This window comes from Mytilus californianus, unplaced genomic scaffold (genome assembly GCF_021869535.1).
Source record: "Mytilus californianus isolate M0D057914Y unplaced genomic scaffold, xbMytCali1.0.p SCAF_1, whole genome shotgun sequence".
In the NCBI taxonomy this organism is placed as follows: domain Eukaryota; kingdom Metazoa; phylum Mollusca; class Bivalvia; order Mytilida; family Mytilidae; genus Mytilus; species Mytilus californianus.
Window position 1 is genome coordinate 132,513,781 of NW_026262581.1, and position 23,849 is coordinate 132,537,629.

Here is a 23,849-nt window from a genome sequence, read left to right on the forward strand (position 1 = left end):
TTTCACTTTCTCTTTCACCTTGTCGTCTTTCACTTCCGTCATAGATTTTGACACTGGCTACTTCTTTTTTGACCACGTAGTCTATCTATCCTGGTAACTGGTTTGTAGTAAATATACTAATCACTTTGTGGCTATTAACCTTTACAATTTTTATTTTAATGAGAAATAAATATACTTTTGATGAGTAAACTTTATAAAGCAAACAGAGAAAACTACACTAACTCTCCACTTCCTTATTGACTATTGTTGAACAATAATGGTTTGGTTACTGCAGGAACATATATATTGACATAGATATACTGTTCCCAGGTTACTGTATACAGATATATGTGTATTAAGTAATCATACTTGTATTTCATTGTCTGTATCTGCATCTTGATTGCTTTTAGATAGCCCTATGATTAGCAGAATAACATGTTTTAAAATATGTGTATACAAGATTGTCCAGCTTTTATATATTATGTTTGTGACTGAAACTGAGTTTACAAATTAATAAATTCATGAAATTTATTTAAAAATAATTATTCAATACTTATTATCCAATAATTAAAGCGCACTAAAAACTGTGTCCCGATAATTTTTTTTCATTTAACTCTTCCAGAAATATTTACATGTGTACATGATGTAGGAATTCCTACTGATGACATTATGAAATGGGTTTATACATGTATATATATATGCTATTTGCTTGCTATGATACTCACTGATAGCACTATTCCAGTAATGATATCTGGTCCTGTTGCCTTTTTTGGATTTATATTTTTAATTAATTTAAAGATGCCTTCTCTGTTGATGTCTATGTTGTCTATTATTGGATGTGTTGATGGACCTTTGTCAGGGATAACTGTATTATAGTCTCACATGTAAAAGCTGATTTAAATTGTTCGTTTAATATTATTAGCTTTTTTCAAGGGATCTGTATGTAGTAAACCTTCACTCCTAAGAGGTGCAATACCAGTGTTTTCATTGTTTTGGCCTTTTATGTATGAAAAAGAGTTTTTTAGATTGTTTGTTGAATCTCTGATTTTCAGGTTCTTGTATTGCAAAGTTGAATATCATGTTTTCAATATATTTCCAGTAGGCATTTCACATTTCATTCTGTAATTGTGTTTTAATTTGTTTGAATTTTTTAAGGTGTTTACTATCATGTGTTTTCTTTCTAAATAATTTGTTTTCTTGTTTATTAGTTGTTTCCAAGTTTGAATCTATCCATGGTAGGTGGGTTAATTACCTATTACCTTGGGTGCTATATGCTTTCGGATACTTTCTGTTGTTTTTGTTTCTGATATGAATGACACCTTAAATTGGCAAATACTCAAAGAAAGAAGGCTTAAAAGTAGACCAATAATGTGTCATAAAATATTAAATGACAAAAATTGCTATTCCATATAGTAAAACACACATCTCAAAAGTCAGTCGATCTTAAACAAGGTCTGCCCATAAAAATTCCTATAGAAAGCTACAATGCAACAAAGACAGATTTCTTTATTTTAATATTGCATACCATATTAAAAAACTATAAAAGGATCTCACATGATGTACAAATTTTACAAAATGTAAGACAATTCAATCAAGAAAACCTATGGCCTGATTTATGTAAAAAAACAATTGTGACAAACAGTAACTAATTACATCCAATGAATCACAGGCTTGGTTTTTTTTTGTAATTGTAGATGTTTTCATATTCAGTGTACATATTTATTTTTTATATGCTGAATCACATTAATGTTTTACTTACTTTCTTAGACAGTACAAGATGACATTAGAGGCAATACGTTACAACAACGGATCTTTGATGTTGCTGGACCAGTTATTATTGCCCAATAAGTCAGAATATATCCAGATAAAAAACACAGAAGATGGATGGAATGCAATAAAGAAGATGCAGGTATTACAATTGCTACTTATAGGGGGTAACAAGCAAGTACCATCCCTTCCTTTAATATTTTTTGCATGTGCCTCCATCATAACATTCAGAGATATTTTCAGACAAGATTAAAGGTGGGATTGTAGTTAGCCTTGGATATCATTTCTATCAAACAGTAAAAGGGTAGACTATATGATCAATAAGATTTTATGGTTTTTAGACCTGTCATATCCAGAAATCAACGCCACTTTGCTTATTTGAATATTATACTAAAGAAATTGGATACGGGTCACGGAAATTATATTGAAATGATAGGGAATTTTGAAAAAAAATGTCAGTTTTAACTTTAATTTAAGTGATAGCCAGGTTGCGGGGACAGAAAATAAATATACACAACAATATACACCATTTAAACGAAACATAATGACTGTCCTTGCAAAAATCAAGGTTCCTGAGCTATTTTAAAAATCGAAGCGAGAGGCTTTTAACATTGCAGTATAAAATACAGGCTAAAATGGCTGAAACGTCAAATTTGCAAACTTCGTGTTGAAAATTGGCTAACAAGGTCATTACAAAAACAGGTTGCGGGGATGAAACTTGAAACTTGAATGTCCAAAGAATAAGCAAGTCCAAACCTTGTATGTGTAGTCGTTGAACTCTAGGTTCCCATGTAAAGTTGAAATGCCCCTATTTCAAGAAGAATAAACTCCTGAAAACATGAAAAATTACTAAATTCGTGTTCATTGTTTTGATTTTGACCGCCTGACAACTTTACAGAAATATCAGAGTGATTATAAACAAGGACTCTATGACGGGCAACTTATAATATCCATGTTTTAAAGATTTTAATGATATCAAGCCAGTCCAGTTCAAACTATTATCACGTGGTGCAATTCTCATTAACATATTATGAATATTAATTAGCAAAAGTACTACTAATTTCTGGCTATGTATTTTTTGTAATCTATGATGAAATGAAATGCACCATTATCTGATTATGCATAATGATGATAACCAAATTTTATCCCAATCCATACTGAGTTTCTCTATTCATGGACCTCCTTGTTATTTCTGTTTTTATGGTTTTGTTTTAAATATTTGGTTGGTTCAAACTCTTATGAAATGAATATCTTCAAAGGACTTTACCATCAGTCATTCAACTCTTCATGATATAGGGGAGAGATGCAAAAGTAAGAAGTAGCAAAAACTCATCCTAAAGTAGAATTTATATATATTAATGTTTAAGCAGCAGTATTTTAGTATTTTTATAGACAAAATGACACCAGATTCATTTATTATATAGTACATGTATATGTATATAAAGCTTCAAGGAGCACCTGCTATTGCTGTTGCTACAGTATTATATCTATCTGTATATATCATGTTTGAGGAGCACCTTCCATTGCCATTGCAGGATGTTTAAGACTAGCTGTAGAACTGGTACCTAAACAATTCAGTAATTTTATGGTATTTATATATTTGTACTTAGGTTTCGATGAAAACCTGCCGATGCTGTAGCAGGATGTTTAAGCCTAGCTGTAGAACTGGTACCCAAACTATTCAGTAATTATATGGTATTATATTTGTACTTAGATTCGAGGAGCACCTGCCATTGCTGTTGCAGGATGTTTAAGCCTAGCTGTAGAACTGATACCAAAACAATTTGGTAATGTAAAAGAGTTAGTGGACTTTGTAGTGACAAAGTTAGAATACCTAGTAACCTCCAGACCAACAGCTGTCAATATGCAAGATGCTGCTAAACTATATACTGCTAGGATGACAGAGTATGCTAAACAACCAGATCTCACTGTAGATGTCATCAAAAATAAGTAAGTATAAAGGCATTTTAATTGCACTTATAATTATGATATCAAGGAATAATTACACGACTAGTTATACACTTATAGCTACCAGAGACCAGATAGTAAATGTATTCATTGTTGAAGGTGTGCATAACTATCATTATTCTTTTATTTTTGTGGTTACAATTTTCATAATTTGAGGAACATTTTATTTTGTCACAACTTTTTTCACTGAGAGTGATTTAAGACCAGAATCAAACATTTGACAGTTGTGGAACAAAAAATATACAAAATGCTTTTTAAGTCAGAAATCATTGAAAAGCAAACATCACATCTAAGATGTCAGGACACACTTCCATATGAAGTTCATAAAAGAAATTTTAGGTGTTCATTTCAAAGCAATTAATGCTGCTTGTAGAGCTGAACTTGGCAGGCTACCATTGTGATAAAAAATCTCTTTCTTGTATTAAACTTTTTATGCCCCCACCTTAGTGGAGGGGGCATTAAGTTTTACCCTTGTCCGTCTGTACGTACATCCATCTGTCCGTACGTCCCAAAATTGATTTCCGTTCTCTAACTTTAGTTTGCCTCAACCAAATGTTATGAAACTTATACACTATGCTTATTACCACAAAACACAGATCAAGTTTGAATTTTGGTGGCGTCACTTTTACCTTTCTAGAGTTATGCCCCTTTACAAATGGAAAAATTGCTGAATTTTTCGTTTCCGTTCTCTAACTTTAGTTTGCCACAACCAAATGTTATGAAACTTATACACAATGCTTAATACCACAGATCAAGTTCGAATTTTGGTGGTGTCACTTTTACTGTTCAAGTTGAACATATTTTAAGGTCTGAAAATACCTTTGTATCTAAAAAATTTCTGGCAACTGAAAAAAATAACCCTGAATAAAGAAACTTTATTCTATTTTAAACAATCTAGGATTTTCAAGCCTAGCTGGGAGAAAATGTTCTATTAAACAATATCTACCAAATATTAAACAACGAGTGATTGATCAGTGTACGCAGGATCAATTATCAAAAATTTACAATTCATCCAAACTCAAATTTTATCAAAAATTTTATAATTCAAATCATTGTAGTTCTTATGTTGATGTTCTAAGGAACAAATTAGAAAGGTCATCTCTGTGTAAAATAAGATTGAGTGCACACAATCTTGCCATGGAAAAAGGGCGCATTTAGGTTTACCCACCAATGAATGAGTTTGCAATGTATGTAAATCTGGTGAGGTAGAAGATGAAAATCACTTTTTACTGAAGTGTGAAAAATATTCTAACTACAGAATAAGCTTTAAAACTATTATATTAGATATACTTCCTACAAGTCATAGTGACAATCAGGTAAATATGAAATGTTGCATTACTAGTAACTGTTTTCCTAAAAGTGACTAGTTCTTATATACGTAAATGTTTGGATTATAGAAATGAGATTTTATCTTCTTAATTATAACATATTATTTCATTATGCTGTATTCATTGTAATAATGTACTCAAATATGGGCCTTTGCCAATTATTGTAATTGTGTTTGTGCCGATAAAATATTTGTATTGTATTTGTATCTAATGTATTTGTATCTAATGATACAAAAATTTTGTTAGAATAATTACTGAGATTGAACAGATGCTTGACGAAGATGTTAATGTAAACAAAAGAATGGGACAATATGGTGGAGAAGATATACTTAGTAGCCTGGGAAACAGTTCAGCTACTGTTCTGACACATTGCAATACTGGTTCCTTAGCAACAGCAGGTTATGGCACAGCACTAGGTAAAATCTGGGAAAAAAACATTAGTGAACTCTCAGAGCTGAAATACCTCATCACTTTATACATCTAATATTGACATCTTCACCAAAACTTTCTGTGTGAGTAAATTGATTTAAACATAAATGTGAAACTCATAACTAAAATTCTGACTTAAAAGAAAAATTACTTTTTGTGTTTAAATTTTCATACTAACATAATTTAAAAAATTCACTTTACTCTCATAGTATATGTTAAATATATTGTATACATTATTTTTTTTTCTTATTTTGAAAAGAGATGATTAATAAAAGATATGCTACCCAATACACTTGAGTAATGTATTCCCTATTTACTATTACAATTACTTTAGTAGCCCACTAGAGCAAACTCACCATACTAAGTATAAGGGTCCCTGTGTTACATCTTCACTCCTGTCCTATTTACCATTACAATTATCCCCATGTGAAATTTCACTAATATGATTTCAGAAAAAGTTCATTCAATCATTGCAATGGAATTTTAACTGCAAATTCTTAATTGCAATGCTAATCTGGTCTGACACATTTTTTGGCCATAATTAATTTATAAAACAAAACTTCCGGAATTTATAGAAGTACATATAAGCACATAACAAATGATCTTATTAACCAAAACTACACTGCACTATATCTTGTCTTAGTAAAATGATATTTAATCTTTGTCAGGTTCTAAGAATCTGTAAAGCTGGAATTGTATAACCAAAATAGGTTTGTTTACTTTTAACACAGTAAACTGTGCATTTTTGTATTGACAATATAAAATAGCTATTAAATATATCTTTTGTCTCATCAATGGTACATTTGGAGAAAGATTTTTTGCAGTAATAATTTTTTCTTTGTTATCATAATCAATATTTATAATATGTTTTTTTATATCTGATATCTTATTGAAGTATTATGGTAGGAGAAAAGCTTTGTAGATGCCCTATACCTTCAAATTTTTTTATGAAGGTTTTATTGGTAGTAGAAAAAACATTCATTATGATGCAATTCATTTGTACTGACACTTTTGATTTGACGATATATTTTGAGAGGGTAAATCTATTCATTACCATTCAGAATGCTACATGTATATGCAATCATTTCAGTTTACTTATAGTTTAACATTTTAACAGAATAAGTTTAGCAATTGAATTAGATAGAATTAGAATAGGAATAAAGGCCATTTATTTTAATACTTGCTGACATCAATGATAACCATACATTTTACAGTTACTAATATCCATTTTCAATTTGTGATAGTAAAATCAATAATTGATGTTTTATAATTTATTATTACAATAGAATTGTAAATTATATTTTTTCTTCACAAGGAGCTTGGACTTGTTGAAGACAATGTAACAAACAATTGATAGAAATAAAGAAATATCTTATTGGTGTTAAAAAAAAATTTCAATAATTGATGTTGGCAAGTATGAACCTAAAATTTAGTTATTCCTAAATTTTCAACACTTTCCAGTTGGCTTATACTCTGCTATGTATCATATACACATAAGTGCACATAGATATTGTGTGTTTGGAGTTGTTTAAATAAATAAATGAATAAGTACACTAGTGTATATATATGTGCTGTGATATACATGTTAGTTTACTAACTTAGCATATACAATGTCCTTCACCAGGAACACTCGAGAAAGCCAAGGATGTATATCTGTTACCTTCATCAGGAACACTCGTGAAAGCCAAGGATGTATAACTGGATTTACCTTCATCAGGAACACTCGTGAAAGCCAAGGATGTATATCTGGATTTACCTTCACCAGGAACACTCGTGAAAGCCAAGGATGTATATCTGGATTTACCTTCACCAGGAACACTCGTGAAAGCCAAGGATGTATATCTGGATTTACCTTCACCAGGAACACTCGTGAAAGCTAAGGATGTATATCTGGATTTACCTTCATCAGGAACACTCGTGAAAGCTAAGAATGTATATCTGGATTTACCTTCACCAGGAACACTCGTGAAAGCTAAGAATGTATATCTGTATTTACCTTCACCAGGAACACTTGTGAAAACCAAGGATGTATATCTGGATTTACCTTCACCAGGAACACTCGTGAAAGCCAAGGATGTATATCTGGATTTACCTTCACCAGGAACACTCGTGAAAGCTAAGGATGTATATCTGGATTAACCTTCGTCAGGAACACTCGTGAAAGCCAAGGATGTATATCTGGATTTACCTTCACAAGGAACACTCATAAAAGCCAAGGATGTATATCTGTTACCTTCACCAGGAACACTCGTGAAAGCCAAGGATGTATATTGGATTTACCTTCATCAGGAACACTCGTGAAAGCTCATGGATGTATATCTGGATTTACCTTCACCAGGAACACTCGTGAAAGCTAAGGATGTATATCTGGATTTACCTTCAACAGGAACACTAGTGAAAGCTTAGGATGTATAACTGGATTTACCTTCACAAGGAACACTCGTAAAAGCCAAGGATGTATATCTGTTACCTTCACCAGGAACACTCGTGAAAGCCAAGGATGTATATCTGGATTTACCTTCATCAGGAACACTCGTGAAAGCTAAGGATGTATATCTGGATTTACCTTCACCAGGAACACTAGTGAAAGCTAAGGATGTATATCTGGATTTACCTTCAACAGGAACACTAGTGAAAGCTAAGGATGTATAACTGGATTTACCATCACCAGGAACACTCGTAAAAGCCAAGGATGTATATCTGTTACCTTCATCAGGAACACTCGTGAAAGCCAAGGATGTATAACTGGATTTACCATCACCAGGAACACTCGTGAAAGCCAAGGATGTATAACTGGATTTACCTTCATCAGGAACACTCGTGAAAGCTAAGGATGTATAACTGGATTTACCTTCACCAGGAACACTCGTGAAAGCCAAGTGTGTATAACTGGATTTACTTTCACCAGGAACACTCGTGAAAGCTAAGGATGTATATCTGGATTTACCTTCATCAGGAACACTCGTGAAAGCTAAGGATGTTTATATGGATTTACCTACATCAGGAACACTCGTGAAAGCCAAGGATGTAGAACTGGATTTACCTTCATCAGGAACACTCGTGAAAGCCAAGGATGTATATCTGGATTAACCTTCGTCAGGAACACTTGTGAAAGCTAAGGATGTATATATGGATTTACCTACATCAGGAACACTCGTGAAAGCCAAGGATGTATATCTGGATTAACCTTCGTCAGGAACACTTGTGAAAGCTAAGGATGTATAACTGGATTTACCTTCATCAGGAACACTCGTGAAAGCCAAGGATGTATATATATATATATGCGCGTACTACTGAATACACAAGGAGCTAAATGACCAAAACGGATCTAAAAATATAGCCAATTCTACCTTAGGTCAACTTTGTCTGAGGGTGTTGGAATCATAGTTTAAATATATATAATTTCGACATTTATCACTTAGAATTTAAGAAAGCCAAATGATGTATTTATAACTACTTGTATACTTGAAGACCAAAAGGGACAAAAAATCAATAGCCAAATCAAAAATGAAAAATTTCACAGAGTTGATGGAGTAAGAAATGCAATGGGATCAAACTACAGTCTCTATTGATGTTTGTACTCAACAGTCCATGCATGAGTTTTTGTAGACACTGAGACTTTATTTTTCAGGAGTTGTACGATATTTGCAGAGCAAACAAAAGTTGGATCATGTTTACTGTACAGAAACCAGACCATACAACCAGGGAGCCAGGTTAACAGCTTATGAAATAGTCTATGAAAAAATGCCAGGAACATTGATCTGTGATAGTATGGTAGCCATGTTGATGAAGAAAAATAAAATTTCGGCTGTTGTTGTTGGTGCAGACAGAGTGGTTGCTAATGGTGATGCTGCCAATAAAATAGGGACATACCAAATAGCCATAGTGGCTAAACATCATGGTGTGCCATTCTATGTAGCTTGTCCATCCACTACATACGATGACACTTTACCTGACGGAGATCATATTGTTATAGAGGAAAGACCACATGGAGAAATGACTTCTGTAAATGGAACTAGAATAGCTGCCCCAGGTATGTTTTTCAATAAATATTATTCTATTAAGTATGGTTTTCTTTATTTTTTTTCAAAAATACAGTGAGACACAGGGTTCCGTGGAACCCCTTACAAATTTTTATTTTTAAATACAGCTCATAAAAATTTTTGAAACAGTTATCAGCCACACTTGCTTGGTGTATTAACTTATCATGAGCTCTATTTGATATCTGATTTGAACCTTTTAATAGTGTTTTTCACTTGTTTTTAAAAAGCTACGTTATTCAATATTTAAATATGTTGTTTTCCTGTTAAATGTTATTGCCCTTACTGGCAGATGATTGAAAAATAAAAACTTCTCTATGTTTTGAAGCAGTTAATAATGAGTGTAACCATAGTAACCACAAAGAAGTTTAGAAATGAAAATAAAGTGCAGAACTTTTACAATAGAAAACAAATTGCTAAATGGTGTTAAAGACTTGGTAACTATAAAATGTCCAGATGCATCAGTTGCCAATTGGGGCATGTAGCAAACAATGTCTCAGGACATTATTCATGATCAAAGAGTAACTTAGATTTTCATTAAAAATATAGAAATTACATCTCCAACCAGTTTCTCTGTGACTTTAAATGCATAACAGTTAACATTATAAATTTCAATTTATTCTTTTATATCCAAAGTAATTTATATCCACTTAGATTCTAACATTATATTACAGGTATTGGTTGTTGGAACCCAGCCTTTGATGTCACTCCAGGAGAGCTTATTACAGGAGGGATAATTACAGAATTTGGTGTGTTTAAACCATCAGAGCTTCAACAAAAAATCAGACAAGCAAAATCCTAATGATATTTGTTACAATAAATTTTAATGCTTTTGCTCAAATTTTATTGATGAACCAAATAAATAATCATTGTTTATTACATTATAAATCTTATTTGCCTGTTTAAAGTAGTAGTCCAAGGGTTGACCCTGTTCTAATATATTGACACTGTTCTAAGAGGTCATTTCTAGATATTTGATACACCAAAGAAAAAGTTACTTAATTTGTTGTTTAACTTTTCTTTTGTACAAGTGCCTTGTGAGACTCCTTCTGTTGCAAAAAAAAATGGCTTCCCACAACAGGTTTATTTTATGTGTATCACATGGTTTTCCAAAAAAAATTTTTTATGTTTAGTTTTAGATCATTCATTATTTCTTTCTTTTACATAGTAATCTCAACCAATTTGCTGCAATTTTCTTATGACTATGGATACAGTGTTTTTTTAACAAATCAAATCAAATAATTTTATTGGTGTAAATTCCAATACAGGGATGAGACCAGCTGACATTTACAAAATACAAATACAAAAACAAACAAAGACAAATATACAATATACAAAGACATATTTACATTACATGGAAGTGCTATTCATACTATGTTATCAAGCTATTACAATAAGCTTTAATACTACAACAGTTCTTAACAACGTAATGATTATGTTTGCCTTTAATGAATGTACCTATCATACATATCGCTTATTCCAGCTACACATACAGTACAAATGTCAGTACCATTATTTTTCAAAATGAAACTAAATTTATCTTGTTCAGACATATTAAAAAAAGATGAAACTATATCATTTAAATTACGAAAGAGTATATTTCTATTAAATTCTTTACGTTTAACATTAAATGAGGAAATGGAATTCATCTTCAATTTCACCCTTGCAAAGAGCACAAATTCTTTGTTCTAGACTAAAGGCGTTCTAGTATAGCTATCAACTTTTACAACAGATTTATCTTTAATAACTACGTTAATCTTCATTCAAACTTTTATTTCTCATATTGTCCTTTGTCTTTCATCAAAATTACTAATCAGGAAATACACCAAACTTTAATTTTTATACAATTATGCTCTGATCATCTATATGCACAAGATAAGTTTTTGTAAAACATTTTAGAAGAAATGGTTTCTTGTATATATATGTGTAATAACAATCACTGATGTTCTTATTTGTTTCTGTACTTAAGACATCACATGACCTGAAGATCCTAACCACATTATCATGTAAAACCTTTAAGGGAAATGAACGGTGGTACACTATATATATCAGCTAAACACAGAACTTTGTAAAGTCTTTGAGAGATTAAGGTGGAAGGATGAATACTAAAAGATTAAAAATAAAATAGTCACAAACTGCTATGCACTGGATTCCTTCTTAATTTATTGAGAAAATTTACATGTCCCTTTGGTATCTTTCGCTCCTCTTATCAAAGAGTGTGATTTAAATAGGTATATGTTCCATAATTATTCAATTTCTCAGGTCAATTAACCAACAAAAAGGATATATTACCTACTATCAAAGCTATCAATAGCATTATAAAGATTATCGAGATATATATTTAATTGATTTCTAATCCATAACATAGTATCCTACTGCCAGATACATGTAATACAATGTATGACACATGGGTGTATATTTTCTAAATCATACAATTTTCCACATGTTCCATAAACCTTTCCCAGTTCCAGTTCCCCCACCCCTTTTTAGCTCACCTGGCCTGAAAGGTCATATGAGCTTTTGCCTTAACTTGGCATTCATTGTCCTTGTCTGTCAGTTCATCTGTCCCTTGTTGTATCTTTTAAATAAACTTCTCTGAAACTACTGGGCCAAATGTTACCAAACTTTTCCTGAATATTCCCTAGGGTATCTTGTTTAAAAATTGTATCCTGGAATTTGATCCATCAACAACATGGCTGTTGCTAAATAAAATGCTTCGCTGGGCGCAGCTTGATACGACCGCAGAGGTCGAACCCTGAACAGTTGGGGCAAGTATGGACATAACATTCAAGCTTGATACAGCTCTGAATTTGGATTGTGATTAAATATTTGACACAGCATAGGTTTCTGACACAGAAAGAATGTGGTCTAAGAACTTGAATTTTTTTAATTTACCTATTATGGTCCAATGTCCAAAATCAAAACTACATGGTTAGATTCAGCATATCAAAGAACCCCATATATTAAATTTTTGTTAAAATCAAACAAAGTTTAATTTTGGACCCCAACTTGGACAAACTTGAAAACTGGGCCCATAATCAAAAATCTAAACACATGTTTAGATTCAGCATATCAAAGAACCCCAAGAATTCAATTTTTGTTAAAATCAAACTAAGTTTAATTTTGGACCCTTTGGACCTTAATGTAGACCAATTTAAAAAACGGGACCCAAAATTAAAAATCTAAATACACGGTTAGATTTGGAATATCAAAGAACCCCAATAATTCAATTTTTGATGAAATCAAACAAAGTTTAATTTTGAACCCTTTTGACCTCAATATGAACCAATTTGATAGCGGGGCCCACAAATAAAAAATCTAAGTACATGGTTAAATTCAGCATATCAAAGAACCCCATATATTCAATTTTTGTTGAAATCAAAAAAAGTTTAATTTTGGACCCCAATTTGGACCAACTTGAAAACTGGGCCCATAATAAAAAATATAAACACATGTTTAGATTCAGCATATCAAAGAACCCCAAGAATTCAATTTTTGTTAAAATCAAACAAAGTTTAATTTTGGACCCTTTGGACCTTAATGTAGACCAATTTAAAAAACGGGACCCAAAATTAAAAATCTAAATACACGGTTAGATTTGGCATATCAAAGAACCCCAATAATTAAATTTTTGATGAAATCAAACAAAGTTTAATTTTGGACCCTTTTGACCTCAATACGAACCAATTTGATAGCGGGCCCACAAATAAAAAATCTAAATACATGGTTAGATTCAGCATATCAAAGAACCCCATATATTCAATTTTTGTTGAAATCAAACAAAGTTTAATTTTGGACCCCAATTTGGACCAACTTGTAAACTGGGCCAAAAATCTAAAATCTAAATACATGTTTAGATTCAGCATATCAAAGAACCCAAAGAATTCAATTTTTGTTAAAATCAAACTAAAGTTTAATTTTGGACCCTTTGGACCTTAATGTAGACCAATTTAAAAAACGGGACCCAAAATTAAAAATCTAAATACACGGTTAGATTTGGAATATCAAAGAACCCCATATATTCAATTTTTGTTGAAATCAAACAAAGTTTAATTTTGGACCCCAAATTGGACCAACTTGAAAAATATTTGAAGAATAATTCTTTTTAATTTCTGAAATCTGAAATGAGAAAAAATTGACCCCCCACAATTTCTTTATACCCCCCCCCCCCCCCCCCCCTTTTTCCCCAAAAAAATTCTTTCCCTCAAGATATGGTCATAATCTCAATTCAAATTTCCAATGGAGTTTGCAATCATAATTACCCATTTAAATTTACCATAGTGCTTACTTAATCTATTTTATAATAGAATTTAAAATATAGTGTTAAATCTTTCATATGGATATTTTTGTAAAAAAAAAAAATGCAACATTTGCAGATATTTTTACTGGTCTTCCTTTATAAATATGAATTTCTTTAAACATAATTTAAAAGCAGTGTAAGGGAAGTAACCAAAACTTTGTATTTGTATTACCTCCCTTACACTGTTTTAAATTATCTTAATTGTTCATTAACCATTACTTTATACATACTTTAAAAGCAGTGTAAGGGAGATAATTTCAATGATGTATTTGATTTATCTCCCTTACACTGCTTTAAATTATGTTTTGTACTAAAGTATTTGTCCATTAACCAGGACAACCTTGTTTTTCCCCTTTTTTGCCCCTAATTCCTTAACGGTTTGAGCCATAACCCCCCAAAGCAAATCCTAACCATCCCTTTGTGGTATGGAAACTTGTAGTATAATTTCAGAGAGATCCATACACCGTTCCACAGTTATTGTCTGGAAACTAGAAAATGCTTATTTTTGGCCCCTTTTTGGCCCCTAATTCCTTAACTGTTGGTACCATAACCCCCAAAATCAATCCCCACCTTCCTTTTGTGGTATTGAACCTTATGGTAAAATTTCAAAGAGATCCATTCACTTAAACTAAAGTTAGAGTGCGAAAACCAATGTGTCATCGGACGACGACGACGCCGGACGACGACGACGCCAACGTCATACCAATATACGACCGCAAAAATTTTTTGCGGTCGTATAAAAATCAACATTCAACGCAGGGATAAAATGCAGTTTTTTGCTTATATGTCAAAAATTATCAGCAGGTCAAAGTCTATCTTCTGCCAAATTTTGAGAATAATGGGACGGCCAACACAATTTGGAGTTATTGGCCCTACAATATAATTTTTCAGTAAATTTTAAAGTTTTTGGTTTATATCTCAAAAACTTAAATCAGTTAGAGCAAATCTGACGCAGGTAGAATTGATTAGCAGGTCAAGGTCTATATATATCTCTGCAGCATTTTTTGAAAAATCAGACTACCCTTTTTGGAGTTATTGCCCCTCAAATGTCATTTTTTTGGCAAATTTTGCCGTATCTGGTTATTATTTTGATAATTATAACAGATAGAGAGAAATTAACAGTGAAATGACAAAAAAGAGAGAAATTTACAGTGAAATGACAAAAACAATAAGATCTACAAATAAGACAACTTGGCAGAAATTGTTAAAGGGGCATTTGTCTCAAATTTTCATATTTCATGTACAACATACTAAAACGTATATCTAAATTACAAAAAGTCTAAGATAAACAATTAACAATGCATGGACGCAATAATATATATCAGCATTTTTTGTGTATCTTAGTATAGACGCCTTCTAATTAACCATCGGGATGACCTCCGAAGACTGTTGACGGTCATATAACCCGATATAAACATAAAAAAGTACGTAAAACTTTATTTGGATTTTGCATATTGACAAACAAATTAAACATAAGCTCTAAAGAGCTTTTCACCGAACATAAATATAAACAACTATCGACCACGTGCAATTGGATTTTTCTAGGTCTGTTTGATTTCATGTAAGAATGTTAAAATGTTCAAATAGTTCACCCTTGTTTCACTTTCAATGTTGACATTCCTTTCCTTTTGATAGCTGAGGCATAACCCATCTCCAGCTAAGAGGTTTAAATTGAAGTTCACATGAAAACGAATGCACATGAGGTCAAATTATGCACTTGCAAGTCAATAATACATCAATGATGTTTTTGAGCTTATTTTGACAAATTTGGGCCAAACTAACTGCTTATAACGAATTATTATTTCAAAATTCTGCTTTTATTAATACTTGAAACAAAAAGAATCGTATTTTAAACTTTTGTTTAACTCGTAGCTAATGCCCTTTAAAATTACCTCTTATAGGAGTAATTGGCTTTCAATGATGAATTTTAGCCTTCTTGCATTTTTTTTAGGGAAATTATAGTTGATAGAGAGAATCTTTCGATAGTAAAAATGTTCAACAAAATATAATTTACAAATAATATAACTTGGACAACTCATCAATTGGCCCCTTATAGGAGTTATTGCCCTTTAAACAATATTTTACGTTTTTTGCAGAAACTATATTTGACAGAGAAAAATTGTAAATGGCAAAAGTGTGCATCAAAATAAGATCTACAAATAATTCAACCTGGCATAAATTGTCAACTGACCGTATGTGGTATGAGTGCCAATGAGACAACTCTACATCCAAGTCAAAATTTATAAAAGTAAACCATTATAGGTCAAAGTCAGTCTGGTTCAAGTTTTTTTAGGCATCAATAACTTTGTCATACTTTCATGGAATGTATCCAGAGCAAAATTTTGAAAATTCCAGTATTTTACTGATAAATCGACTTAGTTTTCTTTAAAGGTAACATTCAGAATTAGTCTTAGGTTAAAGTTATCAGTCGTCAATAACTTTGTCAAACCTTCATGGAATTTTAGGAAGTTTGGACAGAAGTCGTTTATGACCAAGAGACGGCATCCAGGGCAAAATTTTGAATTTTAGGAAATTTGGACAGAAGCTTAGTTATTACCAAAATACAGTATTCGGAGCAAAATTTTGAAAATAATTATTTTCATTTTGCCGTATTTAATTGATAATGGACTTAGTTTTTCTTTACATTTAAAAAATAGATACAGTCTGGGGTTAAAGTTTGTTACACATCAATTACTTTATAAAACCTTCATAAAACTTTATGAAACTTTGGCAGAAGCTTTTTATGATTAAGAGATAATGTCTGAAGCAAACTTTTATATTTTTTTTTTTTCATTTTCAGTATTTTTCTGATAGATGGACTTCGTTTTTTACAGTTAACATTTACAGACAGTCTGGGATTAAACATTTTTGACATGATAAATTTGTAAACCTTCATGGATTCATTGTAATGAAACTTGGACAGAAGCTAATCTTCAAGGCCATGAAAAAGCATCTAAGGAAAAGGTTTAGATTTTTTTTAAATTCTGTATAATTACTGATAAATGGACTCACTTTTTAAGTCAACACTGACAGCAGCAAATTTCTGAGGTATTTTTTAACATATATATATATATATATATATATATATATATATATATATATATATATAAAGTCTAAATTGAAAACAACGTTCAAACCTATGATTGCGTTGGATAAAAACCGTAATTTTTATACGTGTGCATGCAAAACAAATTTCTTGGTAGAGGGGTCTAAATACAGCACAAACAACAATTTCCAAAAGACCAAAAAAAAGTGAGAAAGTCTATTTTAACAAATCGCATTTGACTAACAGGTCGAACAACTGATGTTCTTAAACCCTGCTGACTGCCATTGGCGACTGCCAAATAAATTGATCACCAGATCTAACAAAATGGATCTTAATATTAATTAAATACCAAACAGAAAACAATAAACTTGTGGAAAAAATGGTATACCACAAACATGAGGTGCAAAAATTTGTACACCATATCCGGATTTCGACAATAAATGTCTCTTCAGTGATGTTAGGGATCGAAACGGTATTTGGAAGGCCATATGATTTACCTCAATTTAGGATAGACTCTTGAATTTTAAAGAGTCGAAATAGGATGAACGGATCATATAAACCCGAAGGAAAATAAAATACAAGCCCAAACGAAAAAATATAAAAAGTCTAAATTGAAAACAACGTTCAAACCTATGATTGCGTTGGATAAAAACCGTAATTTTTATACGTGTGCATGCAAAACAAATTTCTTGGTAGAGGGGTCTAAATACAGCACAAACAACAATTTCCAAAAGACCAAAAAAAAGTGAAAAAGTCTATTTTAACAAATCGCATTTGACTAACAGGTCGAACAACTGATGTTCTTAAACCCTGCTGACTGCCATTGGCGACTGCCAAATAAATTGATCACCAGATCTATCAAAATGGATCTTAATATTAATTAAATACCAAACAGAAAACAATAAACTTGTGGAAAAAATGGTATACCACAAACATGAGGTGCAAAAATTTGTACACCATATCCGGATTTCGACAATAAATGTCTCTTCAGTGATGTTAGGGATCGAAACGGTATTTGGAAGGCCATATGATTTACCTCAATTTAGGATAGACTTTTGAATTTTAAAGAGTCGAAATATATATATATTCTAAACTTGCCCTTGTCCCAATTTTTAACAACTGCAAAATGTATCTTTAGCTTATCTGCCAGCATTTATAGATGGAGAGAAATTGTTATACAAAAGATGTTAAACACAATAAGTCAAACATATCTGAAATTGTGAACTGACTCCTTTTAGGAGTTATTGCCCTGAATGACCATTCTTATCAATTTAAAAAAAAAAAACTTTTCTGCAGAAACAAAGAACTATAGAGGACAACAATATATAGCAAAAGTGTTCAGCAAAACACGATTGAAATCGTCAATTGATCCCTGAGATGAGTTGGTGTCCCTTTTCAAGTTTCATTTTTGCAGGTGTTGCACTAACTATAATAAATGGAGAAAAGAAAAGCAAAACTGTTCAGCACAATAAGATAAAAAAAATCAGTCATTACGGCAAATCTGTCAACCGACTCCTTATGGAAGCTTTTTCCCCTGAATCATGATTTTATCTATTTTTTAAAATTGAGAATGCATTTTTGACAAACACTATAGGAGTTAGAGAAAAACTTTAAAAAAACAAAAAAGATCAGCAAAATAAGATCTACTAGTAAGTCAACATGGCCAAATTGTCTCATTAGTGATAGGATTTATTGCCATTAAATGACGTTTTTTTTTGTATCTCAAAAACTTTAATATAGGTATCATTAAACTAAACAATAAAAATGATCACCAATACAAGACTTACAAAAATTCCACTAAATAAGATCTACAAGTATCAGATGTAGTCTTCTCATATCATAGAATGACGCCACTCAGATACGAGAAGACTACATCCGATTTACATAAGAGTAAAAGAGAGGCGAAAGATACCAAAGGGACATTCAAACTCATAAGTCGAAAATAAACTGATAACGCCATGGCTAAAAAGAAAAAGACAAACAGACAAACAACTGTAAACAAAACACAACATAGAAATCTAAAGACTAAGCAACACGAACCCCACCAAAAACTTGGGGTGATCTCAGGTGCTCCGGAATGGTAAGCAGATCCAGCTCCACATGTGGCACCCGTCGTGTTGCTCATGTTAGTACAAACCCGGTAATAAGTCTAACTCGGTAGGTCACATTCGGAGAAAAGGAGACGGGATAATTAGTTTATCTTTTCTCTTGTTCTAAAAAGAGCACTAGGTTTTGATAAAACAGGGATAGTGTCATTGTCTCAAATTTGCCAGATACAGTAACACTTTCAGAAGATGTTTTATAGTTTTGGATTTGGAATGAAATCTTAATTGAGTCTATTTTTCTGTCATCAAATTGAAACCTCATCACAGCTTCTGTACGGCGATTTACAATTTTGTCTTATTCTGGTTTGATTGCCAAGAATGTAAATATTAGATGTAGCCTGGAATCCTGACCCAGTGCTCGACGAAGTATTAGATTGGGTCAGGATGTCAGGCTAGTATTATATGTAGGCTTCTATTTTATCTTTTCTCTTGTTCCTTAAAGATCGATTAGTTGATAAAACAGATATAGTGTCATCGTCTCACATTTTCCAGAAGCAGTAACAATTTCCGGAGGTGTTTCATAGTAATGGATTTGGAATGAAATCTTATTTTCTGTCATCAAATTCATACCTTATTACTGTTTTGTCATGTTGTATGGCAATATTTATATGAATTGCTGTACTATCTTGTTTTTTTCTGGGTTTATTGCAAAACGACGGAACTTTTTGCTGATAAATGATAATACATCTATGTAAATAAGCAAACATGCTCCGTGTTGAAGGACTCACTGTGACTTTGAGATGAAGAACAGCAATAAAAGAGGTGTTCCTTTGCTTTTTGTGTCTTTTTTGCTGTACTGATTTTGTGTCATGGATGGATACCACATATCCTTTTTTTTCTATTATAACATTGCAATGAAAGAAAAAAAATATCAAAATGACATATGTTATGTTGAGCGATTCCGGCTCTTGTTCTGTAATACAGCAGTTTGTAAGAAAGTTACGATTGATTCATCAATTGTATCCTCGTCCAACCGCATATCGATATATCTGTATGAGATAATGTTAGATTATTGATAAATATGCCATTAACAAATCTGTTTGAATTCTTATTTGTTTCCTTAGTGGTCAACATTGCAAGACAGATTCAGTTTGTCGCATGAAATGCATTACAGTTTACATTCTGTAGATTTAATTGATTTGTACTATTTGTAATTACTTAATGCTTTTATACAAATTTGCTCTTTCTTTAGAGCTGTTTTCTTATGCTTGTAGTTTAAAGGTTTGGTTGGCTTGCTTGCTTTGTTTGTATAAATGCTTGCTCATGTATTGTAATTAAGATTGACAACTGCAATCAATAGATAGGCGGGGCTTCAGCTTGTTTACATTATACTCTACATTATACTTAACATCCCATAACATTTAAGTATTATCTATATACAAGCTGAAACCCGCCATCTATCGATTGCAGGTGTCAATCTTAACTACAATGCTGGAGCAAACATTTATACAAACGGCAAAGCAAGCAAGCCAACCAAACCTTTTAACTGCAAGCATTAGGAAAATAGCTCTAAAAAAGATATGGCTTTTGAAATTTCCACGAGATGAAACTTTGTGGATTTAAACACATCTTTTGATCATAATTTTATTTTTATTTGATTGTTCTCGTAGTCAAAGCTCAAATTTGTTCTTCCATTTAGAACTTTTATATTGGTTTTGATTGATTTGACTCTGATTGTTTAAATCATGATTCCTTTTTTCAACAAATTTGTGAATGGTGAAAATATTAACAACTATAAATGTTAGTACGTTCTGACCGTACATTCTGACCGTACATTCTGACCGTACGTTCTGACCGTACATTCTGACCGTACATTCTGACCGTACATTTTGACCGTACATACTGACGGTACATTTTGACCGTACAGTTTGACCGTACATTCTGACCGTACATTCTGACCGTACATTCTGACCGTACATTTTGACCGTACATGCTGATCGTACATTCTGACCGTACATTCTGACCGTACATTCTGACCGTACATTTTGACCGTACATTCTGGCCGTACATTTTTTATTTAGATTTAAATTATGAAAGTGCGCCAAAACTGGGACTGTCACAAATTAAGACGCTGACATTTGATGGTAATTTCCGTTCTGTTGAGACCTCTTTTCTTAATTGATGTTAACAAAATGTTCATGTATTTGGCACCCCATTTAGACACAGAATACAAATATTTGACGAAGTTTAATTCAGACGCATGCGATGTGTGGAGTGGAATCAGTACCTATATGGGATACCAAACCTTACCACTGGGTATAGTCATCTCAGGTACCATCTGTCTAGCACGATGTGTGGAGTGGAATCAGTACCTATATGGGATACCAAACCTTACCACTGGGTATAGTCATCTCAGGTACCATCTGTCCAGCACGATGTGTAGAGTGGAATCAGTACCTATATGGGATACCAAACCTTACCACTGGGTATAGTCATCTCAGGTACCATCTGTCCAGCACGATGTGGGGAGTGGAATCAGTACCTATATGGGATACCAAACCTAACCACTGGGTATAATCATCTCAGGTACCATCTGCCCAGCGCGATGTGTGGAGTGGAATCAGTACCTATATGGGATACCAAACCTAACCACTGGGTATAGTCATCTCAGGTACCATCTGCCCAGCACCCGACCGTACTTCGATATAATGATTGGATCATTTAAATGACACATTTTGACAAATTTTCAGTTTTTGATTTTAAATTGCATTGTGATCATTCTATACGAATGCATTTCTCAAGGGCAAAAGTGACAGAAGACGTTTTTTTGGCTGTTAGGAGGGTTCTTTTTGTGGGATGGCCCGTTTGGATTTGATTATTTCGAGGATTTTTATGTATTCGTGTACCCAAAACCAATTTGATTCTTCGGAAATTTTCAGTTGACAAAAAGATGTAACTTCGGCATTTTTATTATTCAAAGGTTTTAAGTGGACATTTGTGCCGGATATTGTGCATAATATGTGATGAAATTAATAAAGGCAGTATAGGCAGGCTATAATTTACTTCCGAACCAACTGAGATGAAATATAGATTTAAAAGGGTTGAAGATTCGTCGTTGTTGACACTGGCAGAAATCCAGCGATACTAGTCATAATTTAGTTGGAACATTTTGATAAATTCCCAAATATTTTTTTTAAGAAACTAAGGTTGAAAGTCCCTAAGGGAAAGCTGACCTCATCGTGAATCACTCTATTTGGTTTCTGAAAAATTAATAATATGCACTAAAAGGGAAAGGGATGGGGGTCCTAAATCACTATTTAATAAATCGAAAATTTAAAAATTCTACAATGTCAATTATTATTGTGAATTCCAGCTATGGTTAACGCTATGTCAGAAGGAAACAACAATACACCAATTTGCACACAATTCCTATATCTAGTCCTAAATAAGTATACGGTGTTGGAAAATACAAAATATCTATCAGTCATGTTATGTTGATGTTAACAGATAGATGTTTCAATCAATGTAAGAACAAGTACTGCATTGATTCACAGGGATATTACCATCGATATCGGATTACAAATTTAAAACAAAACAAATTGCTAACATAGTGCGGTTTTATTACTTTATTGTCTTTTCATATTGACCTTTTATTGTTAAATTAATACTAACGTCAAATTGATTTCACATTTTATGTTTTATATTAGCCTCATATTTTCCAGTATATACGAAGGTTGAATGTTAATCAGATATTCGAAATCACAGATAGAAGCAGACAGACGACCTCCCTAACTATAATTGGCCAGAAAACGTCAACATTAGTGCAGAATTGGGAATGGTATGGAATCTGAGTTAATTAATGCATTCAGTAGTGTGTATTCTGGAAAATACAAGAAGAGTCTTCAATATCGATTGGAATATGGTTTATGTTCAATTCGACTAAATTCCGGGGTGGTGAAAGGTTTCAAAAAGGTACACAACAGTCTGTCTATCAGCTCGTGGCTTTGTACCCTACAATAAAAACGCCGCAAGACGCCTTAAGTTATGTCATGTGCAGTGGGAATACCGATGACAACAATCTCCTTTTACATAGAACTCTTCAGTACTTGGAAGGTGCTTTACAAGAAAGCTCTTGAGTATTAGTTTATAAAAAAATGTTCTGGTATAAAGTAACATTATTTGTTATATTTTTCTCTAAATATAAGTTAATAGCTAACAATGGTAACAGCAGTTATAGGCTTTTTGTGTAAAATTTGTGTATAATATTGCGATAGGAAAAAAATTTACTATTTTAGGCTAATTTTCATGTGTTTGTCTATTATCTTAAAAAATGTATTTGATAGGAAGAAACTGTTTGAGGCAATATTGATCAGCAATACAAGATCTACGAAAATGCAAATGACCCTACCATTGGATGACTCAGTAAGGAGTTATTGCCCTTACATGACGATTTTTGATTAAGTTTAGTATTTTGCCTATTTTATCGTAAACTATAATAGATAGTAGAAACTATAAACAGCAAAATTATTAAGAAATACAACATCTACAAAAAAACCAGTACAATCCAAATAATTGCAATGCTCTTTAAGGAGTAATAGCCTCCGCAAACGATAGATTTTCTATTAGTTTATTCGTCCGTCGTATCAAAAATGCTCTCCTCTAAACAAATTAACCAATTTCAACAATACTTGGGGTGAATGATCCTTATGGTATTTAGTATAAAGTTTGTGTTTTTTAAGTTCTACCTACCTCCAATTTTGTCAAAAAAATGCCAGGTGAGAGATACAGTTAACCTCCTTGAAGCCTCTTGTTCATACCGTGATGTTCTTTTGGCTACTTCCTACAGTGTATATATTTCTAAAATTCTTTCGCTATACACGTGTCTGTGGTGATGTTTTAGATTTCAATGAAAACAATCTGTGAATTAATAATAAATAAACTGATAAG

At 32.4% G+C, this 23,849-nt stretch overlaps 2 protein-coding genes across 28 annotated transcripts; one reads left to right on the forward strand and one right to left on the reverse strand.

Moving 5' to 3' along the window:
- The first annotated feature begins 9 nt into the window (after window positions 1-9).
- On the forward strand, window positions 10-10,390 carry LOC127734848 (methylthioribose-1-phosphate isomerase-like). Of its 3 annotated transcripts, none has more exons than XM_052244902.1 (6): window positions 10-93; window positions 1,747-1,888; window positions 3,461-3,696; window positions 5,289-5,458; window positions 9,103-9,504; window positions 10,186-10,390. In XM_052244902.1, exons 2-6 carry the CDS (start codon window positions 1,757-1,759, stop codon window positions 10,311-10,313), a joined length of 1,068 nt encoding a protein of 355 aa, XP_052100862.1. In that variant the 5' UTR covers window positions 10-93; window positions 1,747-1,756; the 3' UTR covers window positions 10,314-10,390. The 3 variants fall into 3 exon arrangements, with proteins under 3 accessions (XP_052100862.1, XP_052100854.1, XP_052100847.1); XM_052244894.1 differs by having other exon boundaries at window positions 18-100; XM_052244887.1 differs by having other exon boundaries at window positions 24-107.
- On the reverse strand, window positions 6,255-9,096 carry LOC127734926 (guanine nucleotide exchange factor subunit RIC1-like). 25 transcript variants are annotated; one of them, XM_052244987.1, is made up of 5 exons: window positions 8,707-9,096; window positions 8,515-8,562; window positions 7,942-7,989; window positions 7,516-7,563; window positions 6,255-7,323 (listed from the first exon to the last, which is right to left on the reverse strand). In XM_052244987.1, the coding sequence occupies exons 1-5, from the start codon at window positions 8,710-8,712 to the stop codon at window positions 7,057-7,059; spliced, it is 417 nt and encodes a 138-aa protein (XP_052100947.1). In that variant the 5' UTR covers window positions 8,713-9,096; the 3' UTR covers window positions 6,255-7,056. The 25 variants fall into 25 exon arrangements, 7 of the variants coding, with proteins under 7 accessions (XP_052100947.1, XP_052100966.1, XP_052100931.1 ...); XM_052245006.1 differs by lacking the exon at window positions 7,516-7,563 and adding an exon at window positions 7,612-7,659 and having other exon boundaries at window positions 6,255-7,275; XM_052244971.1 differs by having other exon boundaries at window positions 7,897-7,989.
- Window positions 10,391-23,849: the final 13,459 nt, after the last annotated feature.

What these genes read in the sequence shown, in the direction of transcription:
- LOC127734926 (XM_052244971.1), bottom strand. An exon ending in CACGAGTGTTCCTGATGAAG is followed by an intron (nt 7,990 to 8,514) that starts GTAAATCCAGTT and finishes TTCCTGATGAAG; the next exon opens with GTAAATCCAGATATACATCC. An exon ending in TACGAGTGTTCCTTGTGAAG is followed by an intron (nt 7,564 to 7,896) that starts GTAAATCCAGTT and finishes TTCCTGGTGAAG; the next exon opens with GTAAATCCAGATATACATCC.
- LOC127734848 (XM_052244902.1), top strand. Translation starts at nt 1,757, where the DNA reads ATGACATTAGAGGCAATACGTTACAACAACGGATCTTTGATGTTGCTG. An exon ending in ATGCAATAAAGAAGATGCAG is followed by an intron (nt 1,889 to 3,460) that starts GTATTACAATTG and finishes ATTTGTACTTAG; the next exon opens with ATTCGAGGAGCACCTGCCAT. An exon ending in AGGTTATGGCACAGCACTAG is followed by an intron (nt 5,459 to 9,102) that starts GTAAAATCTGGG and finishes TTTATTTTTCAG; the next exon opens with GAGTTGTACGATATTTGCAG.